This window comes from Micromesistius poutassou (assembly GCF_964030765.1).
Source record: "Micromesistius poutassou genome assembly, chromosome: 5".
NCBI classification, from domain to species: Eukaryota; Metazoa; Chordata; class Actinopteri; order Gadiformes; family Gadidae; genus Micromesistius; species Micromesistius poutassou.
This window is the reverse complement of record NC_140275.1, coordinates 6,416,531-6,425,404: the sequence shown is the minus strand read 5'-3', so window position 1 is coordinate 6,425,404 and position 8,874 is coordinate 6,416,531. Positions and strand designations below refer to the sequence as shown.

Here is an 8,874-nt window from a genome sequence, read left to right as displayed (position 1 = left end):
GAGGTTCCAGGGTGAGGTTCCAGGGTGAGGTTCCAGGGTGAGGTTCCAGGGTGAGGTTCCAGGGTGAGGTTCCAGGGTGAGGTTCCAGCCTGTGGTCGTTTCCTGCACGTCGGTCCGGTTCTCTCCACCCGGTTTCCTTTTCCATCGCCCCTATCCTGTCCGTAACGCAAAACAGCAACAACAGAGAGGGAAAAGGAATGTTGGTGATTATAAATCACTGAGTGCTACTCAGTCATGACTGGTATAGAAATGGAGTAAATCCTCATGTTTGGAGCAGTTTGGGCCTACTTTGAGTAGCTCTAGAAATGTTAGTTACAATTAGATTACATAAATTCACTATTAACAATAGTAAATTGAGTAATATGCATTACTTAACGATTGATGGGCAGTTCATCAACAGTTAACTAATGGGCTAGTAATCATCTACTAATGGTATTCATGTTAACTAAGGAATTAGTTTATATACATATTATATATTAACGGAACAGTGGTAAAGCTTGAGGTAATACTTTACAATTAGGTTTCATTAATTAACCAACTATAAACAATAGTTAATGTAGTAATATGCATTACCTACCGATTAACTGGGAGTTAATGAACAGTTAACTAATGGACTAGTAATCATCTACTAATGGTATTCATGTTAACTAAGGCAATCATTTATACTAATGGTAATTAATGGTCAATTAATGTATCCTTATGGGAAAGTGTTACCTGATGAGTCAGGACCCAAAGAGGATTAAGATGAGGATGGGTCACCAGCGACACCTGGAGAAACCAGCCAGAAAAATACTAACAATTAAAAGACACAGTAGTGTCCTAGTACAATTAAGACAAGATTTATATAATAAATATACTATAAGATGATACATTTTACATTATTTTAAGTTTTGGTAATGCACACATTTTTAAGTGAATGACATTAATACAAAATACGAAATAAAATGTTGCATTAAAACATAGAGCATAATTCAATTGAATTCAGTCTGTCCAGCCAACAGTTTGGTTGAGGGGCGTCGGTAGGCAAAGGCTCCCGGGGCCACTTTGGTAAAATAAGTAGGCCTACTTAACAATATTTTACCAAACAAATTGAAATATTTGTATGTTCGTAACATCTACAGTAATAAACATAATCCTTTAGATGAGCTAGAAAAGAAACCAGTGATAGGAGGGGAGAAGAGGAGGAAGAAAGAATAGGGGAGGGAAATAACATAATCTACAGCTACAACAAATTGTTTAATGATTACAATAATTGTATCATTCTTAAAATGGGTTAAAAGGTGCCTTTTATGCAACCAAAAAATGTTTAACCTCTGAACTCCCTACTTACTGTTAAACTCAGCCCGAATGGTTTCATGTGCCAAACTCACCGATCTGTCATTGATGAATATAGTCAGGGTTCCAGACAGAACAAATGGCATAATTAAGTACTGCAATTTCCATTTCCTTTGGGTGTTAATGTAACCCTTCCTCCCATTTAAATGCATCTAGGAATATTTCCAGCATCTAAATAGACAGTGTGGTTTGGTGCATAATCACAACTCACTCAATGTTCAACCATTATTCCAAATTACTGAATATTGAATGAATCTTTCGTTCACTGATAGGAACATTACCCAACAGGGGTGCTAAACGCATCCCACTTGTTTACCTTGGAAACACAGATGTGGCTAACTGTAGTGTTAGTATTTGCATTTGAAGATTCAAAATTGATGAGGATTTTGCAATTGTAGGCAGTAGTAATCTGATATGTCTATTCTATGCCTTGTTGTCGAGTCTACTTCTACCACCAGATGGCAGTATTCATCATCAGTATTCATGTGTTTTAGATAGTCGAAAAAGCATACCTATAAAGGCTACAGTAGAAGATAAAGGAAAGGTTACACTTAAACTAAAGAGGCAGCCAGCAGCAAACTGGAGACAAGTTGGAACACAAAGCAATGGTGGTCCAAAACAGGCTACTATATTTTACACCTTAGGCTACATTTTTCCTTCAAAAGGAATGGATACAGCAGATGATGCTCACTAGGGCAACTATTGACAGCTTATCTTGAGACAAATGTCCTTGCTCCATGATTTAATTTAAAAATAAAGCCATTTAGCCCTTAAAAAATCCCTTAAGGTTGGCTGCGGTGAATCTCGACTGTGGTAACAGTGTGATTCCCTATTTTTAGAATGATTTCACAATACTCATCCCGTCAACAATGTTTTTGATATCAGAGATCTGCTTGCCAAAGTGTTGTTATTTGATAATAAATGTTGGATATCAGCTCTGTTTTAGCAGGATGTGTTTGCAATGTTTGTCCTATGTTCAATGTCGGTTGCCTCTGGTGTAATGTTAGGAAATTCAGCAACATAACTTTTGTATTTTAGGGATGCTCTGATCAACAGGAATGTAAGCGTCCAGCTCTATATCTTATTACATATGGAGAAATTAGTTTACCTGACACCTTCCCAATGGGTAGCTGTAATGAAACTGTGTGTCTGTTCATTTATGTTTGTAAGTACATTTTTCACCGCAATGTTTTGCCTTAATGTGTCCCACTTTCTATGGTTGATGACAAATTAACATACACAACAACAATTCAGATTAGTGCATGTGTGTGCATTCTGTTGATATATATCATTTTGAAACAGATGCGGCTAATAAACACGTGTTAATAACATCTGTATATTGTCATTATTCTCTATAGCAGAGATTCCCAACCTGTGGGCCATTACTTGGGTTACCAACACCCGTTGCCATAATTGGGCGTCCAGCCAAATTGACTAATCATTTTATTCTAAATATTTAGTTTTAAGTGTTAGGCAAAAATAATTAAGATGGTAATTGGGCTATGATTGGGTTCTGACATACCTTTTTTTCCATTTTGCTGCAGGCTGCGAACCACCAGGTGTTGGAGTGGGTCCCTCACAAAGAAGTCAATTCACAAATCGTTGTTTAGGGGCTTCTGCCTCTTAGACATGGTATCAATACATTTTTATCGAAATTGTCCTGCCGATGCTTTCACACATTGAAGTGGCAAGCAAATCCATGTTTGAGTATGTTTCTTATACCAGGGTGGGAGATGTTTTTCTAAAGGCCTGCATGTCTGCATAGGCAAGGCCTCCTACATAGACAAGGCCTCCATTATGATCCGAGTACTTGGCTGATGCAGATTTATTTCCTCTCATGTGACATCAGTCATAAAGTTGGTTCAAGCTTTAAGTTAATGCAAACATGTCTAAGAGCTATATAAAGGAGCTCAGAACCTGGGAAATGCTATAAGCGCTAACCCTAATAGCAGTCTAGCTACTATCCTTAATGCCTGTCTGCCTGTGAACCACCTAGATGCACCTTCTTTATGATTTCCGGGACATCAATATTTAAACAAGCAGATGGTAGTTTGTCTTCAAAGTCTTATGTCAACATAATGATCCTTTTTAACATGTATTATAAACGTTGTTGACATGGCATTTTCCTTCCCTGTGTGCCTGTTCTTAATTCAATCTTAATTCATGTGTAATAAATACACTACAGACCTATATGACAGGTTTTTATTTTTTGTTTCTAATTTTGCTCTGAAAGTATAACATTTTAATAATGCTTGATAAGACTACAGATCATTTTGTGTGGCTGTTAAGTATATCCAGGAAAGATGTACCATAAAATGAGCTAATTTTAAGGAAATGTGCCTTTCCAAGCCTTAGTCTGTGGTTTTTATTTGTAATTCTAGGCCTACAAGTCATCAATTTGCCAGCATAGACTATCATAGTTCTAGTTGTATGATGTTGTTGGGGGTAGAGGGGACTCAGAACTCAGATGACACTGCATCTCTGTTACCACAGCCACGATATGAATGAGACTGGAACCCCCCTCCCCCAGCTTAACTTGGGACCTTTCCAAAATACCTAGCCAGAGGAAGAATGATGGTTATTGTCTGTTGTCGACCTGCAGATACAGAAAGGGGGTGGATGGAGGCAGGGGGAAATACTTCGTATTCAGATTTCACCTGTCCTCAATAGCCTTTAAGCTCCCCATAAAAACCCCAAAGATAATGCCATTGACATTTCCAAAATTGTGTTTTGGCCAAAGGTTTACCCTTAGTTCAGTTTACTGCTACAGCTAGCTGCAATACTATTTGTAAAGGAGGCCTATGGTGATCTATTCCTGTAAATAAATAAAATAATAAACTGGACATAAACTGGTATGACCAAAAAAAAAGTTTGGTCAACTGAAACCGAGCCCTTTCAGAAGCTGAACAATGCAACCAGCATTGTTTTGTTATGGTTTATTTTTGGCAACACACTATATCTTTTATCACTTATGTGTTGAAAGGGGAATGAGGACAATGTGGGGTGGTTTATACCTTGCTGGTCTGGAGGTCTGATATTTACTCTCCCTCAAGGGCTGTATTCGGACGAACTGACAGACAGACAGACATGTATAAGTGACTGCTCAGCTCCCATCCACATTTGATGCATTATTAGTCAACATGGAGAACAAAATTCCTTTTTCAGAGTGAAAATCAATTCCCTTTTCAGTAGTCTATTTTTGCATAATTCAGCAAAGCTGTAATCAACCCATTCACTAAGGTTAGTTGTGAAATAACAGTATTTGTGCACAAATTTTACATTTAGGTAGACAGGGTTTCACATGACTGATATCAGTGCTCATCTTTTTAAGGCCTGCAGGTCTCAGTATTAATTAATATATATCATATATAAATATTCCTGAAAATAGTTTTGGTGTTAACATTTTAGTACATAATTTAGTAAAAATGTAAGTACAAAATAATCAGTAAGTATGGATGAAGGCACAAGAAGCCTACAAGCTAGTCACATACTCAATACTCAATACTAAATATGCTATAAACAATTCATGTTTATTTGAAATATATTCTGAAAAAAACAACCAAGAACACATTCCACCACATGATTCATTTGATTAGATAAGGTTAATTCCCAACACATGGGTCTTTGGTATTTCACATCTCCTCAACTCTGTACGTATTGAACGATTACCAATAAATAACATTTGGGATCTGACATTTGAGAGCTCTGCAGTTTGATGTGTCCCTTCCCAGCAGTGTCACCTGAAAGTAACAGTGAGCTTGTGGCCAATCATTTCCTCTAGCATGATTATTGATGAGATAATATCTGTGCTCCAATTAACTGAATTACATTTTCAATGACATCAGTAAAAAATAAAATAATCACGTTGATGATGAACAAAATGCAAACTTGCTGTACATTTCCATTTGCACATTCACACCAGCAGGTTTCCTCTGTACTTTCGTTTTTCATCAAGCTTCTCTTCCAAGCAATTAATAACGATTGGGTCCACTTTGAGATCAAACTTGTTGGCAAACCAATGGCCGTAGTTCAGCAGCCAGCGGAGCTCAGCGGCTCCATAGATACAAACACTACGCATATGGGTGCCTGTGCAAGGGGGATAAAGCGACCCTTCTAGATAGTTCCATTTAACTAACCGTGTCTTGCTCTGTAGGTCCGTTATATCTACGTGAGTCTGCAGAATGTGGCCTGGCACCCCTGGCACACGCACCAAGGTGGCCCAGAAGTGCTCATCTGGTGAGTATGTGTCATTAGACCAGGCCAGAAAGTCTTTGGCCACCGGGCTAGTGGTCACAAAAGTCACAAAGCCGCGTGACAGGACAAAGTATGCACTTCCAATAAACACCTCGATACTGTGAGGAGCTGCACCTTTTGCCCTTGTTGTTTTCACTGGAAGCTTGTGGTACTCATAAGGCATGTTCTGCAGCTCATACTGAAAGACAAAGCGTTGCTTCTTCAGCTCACTGGGGCGACTCGATTCCAGCATGTTGCTCCCATTGAGCGCCTTGAGCTCCATAACTAGTTCATAGTTTGTTTTAAGGGGGAAATCCTGGCCACACAAGTTGATGACATACTCCCATTTCACATCAGACTTCAACATGTCAGAGATGCAATTCAGATCAGCATTGAGCCTGGTGATATGGGCATACTCAACTGATTCAATTTTGGATGCAATAAACAGGTTGGGTAAACAATTAGCCATGTTTTCCATGGCTTTAATAAAAGCTGGTGTCGATTTTTTGTCATAGTGTATGCAATAGATGTTGTGAGGCGCGTATATTGCTCGAAGAATGCGCTCTACCATTGGTGCATTCTTGTGTACAACAATGGAATATGCCAGGGGAAATTTTAATTCCTCATGGAACACGGGGATGTCATTGTACTGTCTTGTTTTGACAAACCTCTCACAGTCTGCGGACAAAGAGACAATCCTGTCATCTTCCAAGACCACGTTGGCTTTCCTTCGTAGCTCCAAAGACTTGCCTATCTCCACAGGCTCCAGGTTGTAGATTCGGGTGCAGTTGATGTTGTACCCATGGGCCCAGGTTCTGGAAGAGCTGGCAGTGAATCCATAGGGCTCAAGATAGAAGCTGTTCTTCACCCTCACGTTGACGTAAACCAGCTTCAGTAAACACAGCAGCAGAAGAGAGGAAGAAAACAGGAAGAATCTCTGTCTCAACCTATGTAAGGCACCACATCGAATTGTCATTCTGCTGGGAGACAATAGAAAAAAAGAACAGTCAGTAAGTATATTCTATGTCTAGTGTTATATTATTGTTAATTATTATGATTTGGGCAGAGAAAGGCAGCTGGGAACTTTGTACTTTGACTTTGTAGAGAATTGTCCTGATTGGTAGCTCAAAAATAGCTCTAATTTAGGGAGGTTGAAAGAATGTTCACAGCCTATTACACAGTCATAAGGCCCTCACAGCATTTTGTTTATTTTTGCAGAACATTGGATTTACAGATAGCTTCTGGAATGTTATGAGTAATTTCATAACTTTTAACCTTTACAGAAATATTGCCTACTGCTCCTAAGTCTAAAATGTTTGTGCAATGTGCAAGAAGTGTATCTCGGATTCAGCAGTCCTACTATAGCAGAAATGCTCTGCTACAGGCATGTACTAGGCTGGACACTCAAACGGAAGGAGTGGGGTAATAGCAGTTTCCTGGAAAACAGGAAATAGCTATTACTCCACTCCTTTTGTTATAATATTTGACTTTATAAAGAGGTAGAAGAAGATTTCACATCTTTGAGACTAGCCAGAGGTTAGCAATGGGACTCCCAAAACAACATCTGTAAATATTAGAGATGTTCCTTTTGGAAATAATTTATTAACATAAACCAACTTCAAATAGTGTACTTAGTAAAATCTATCCAGGAAACATCAATGTCTAAGCTGTATCAGTCATTGAGCTAAGTGTGTTGCTTCTCTGATTCTCTACACACTATTTTATCGGGTATAGGCTCACATAGCCATCGCAAATGCATTTTCAGTAGCTTTTAGCTAATGACCAAACCATATGGCCACTGCTGGATTCCCACAATCTAGCAGCAAAACTCCAAAACGAAAACTAATAAATTCCACCAGAATGTATACAAATATATGTAGAATATATACAATTTAAACAACACTGGGATCATTAAATGCTTGAACATCAGGAGGGCCTTGGACATATGGACCATGCATTATTCTCTCCACAAGCTCCAAATGACTGGCTTGGAGTCGGACCATCTGATACAGTGTCAGTGAACCTTGATTTTTTCCTGGGTTTAGTTATTTAACATAGCATATGCCTACAAAGAATTGCTGCCTGTTGTTAATTACATTACTACTTCATGTATTGGTTATACATATTCAGGCAAATTCAAATGCATATCATTTTCCTACCTTTCATGTCTTTTTTTTAAAGGTTATATTTATGTTCTATTTTTAGTTTAGCATGTCAAGCAGTTGCTAGAGCAACCTCTCAACCTGTTTTGAACGGCAAAATATTTGTTAGTTTTATCCAACTAGGCCTACTATCCAACCAACTACTAGGCCTGCATGAGGCTAAACGTGAGTACCCCGATGGTCTATTAAATAAGCATACGTCCTATCATCCATCTTTCCCCAATAGTAGCCAACTAAGACATGACTGATTGGTGCATCATCGATATCCATGGATTCCATAGGGATGCTTTTAATGAAATACAAACTGGAAAGTTATAGAAGTGGAAGCCAAGAATAGAAGACACCTTGCCATGTAGGTTCGTCCTGGTGGATCCGCAGCGTGCCATTAGTCTTCTACTGCCCCATGACTGAGAAGGCTGCAAACACCAATTCAACTTTAAAATTATCCTGTATATGGTTAGGTTATTTGTTCATTGCGAAGTGAAAGTCAACTCGTGGCTGTTTGGTAACCACGACTACGTGTAGCTCAATTGAATGTTGTGCAAGTGATACGAAAATATCGCATGACTAGGACATAAACCATCATTACGCACGTCGTATAGACGTACTAGTTTCCATAACACGAGGAATAAAGTGACATAAAACCACTTACCAAAACTGTGCATGCATTCAGAAAAAATCTGAACATAAGTCCAACGTCAACTTGTCCTGATCGTGCCAACAGTTGCAACAAGCGGAGGTGGAGCAGCAGCAGCAGCACCGCCCGACGCACATATGGGGCGGCGTGTGGCGGGAGGTAGAGCGGGTCGGCTGGTAACCGGAAGGTTGCTGGTTCGATCCCCGGCTCCTCCTAGCTGAGTGTCGAGGTGTCCCTGAGCAAGACACCTCACCCAGGACTGCCCTCGACGAGCTGGCTGTCGCCTTGCATGGCAGACACCGCCGTCGGTGTTTGAATGTGCAATGTTAGGTAAAGCGCTTTGAGTGGCCACTGGTTAGAAAAGCACTGTATAAATGCAGTTCATTTCTATTTAAACACACGCAAACAAGGCTTGTAGTCACCAAGCAGTCAGACTATTTAAACAGGGAGCCTCAAGGCTCCTCCGCCCATCGCTGCTTATGGCTGTTGTTTGTATTATTTCTTCTT

The 8,874-nt window shown here is 39.4% G+C and overlaps 1 protein-coding gene across 2 annotated transcripts; it reads right to left on the bottom strand.

The window, feature by feature from the left end:
- Nucleotides 1-4,941: 4,941 nt before the first annotated feature.
- gcnt4a (glucosaminyl (N-acetyl) transferase 4a) lies at nt 4,942-8,503 on the bottom strand. Of its 2 annotated transcripts, none has more exons than XM_084468740.1 (3): nt 8,383-8,503; nt 8,075-8,146; nt 4,942-6,548 (listed from the first exon to the last, which is right to left on the bottom strand). In XM_084468740.1, exons 2-3 carry the CDS (start codon nt 8,080-8,082, stop codon nt 5,249-5,251), a joined length of 1,308 nt encoding a protein of 435 aa, XP_084324866.1. In that variant the 5' UTR covers nt 8,083-8,146; nt 8,383-8,503; the 3' UTR covers nt 4,942-5,248. The 2 variants fall into 2 exon arrangements, with proteins under 2 accessions (XP_084324866.1, XP_084324867.1); XM_084468741.1 differs by having other exon boundaries at nt 4,942-6,545.
- Nucleotides 8,504-8,874: the final 371 nt, after the last annotated feature.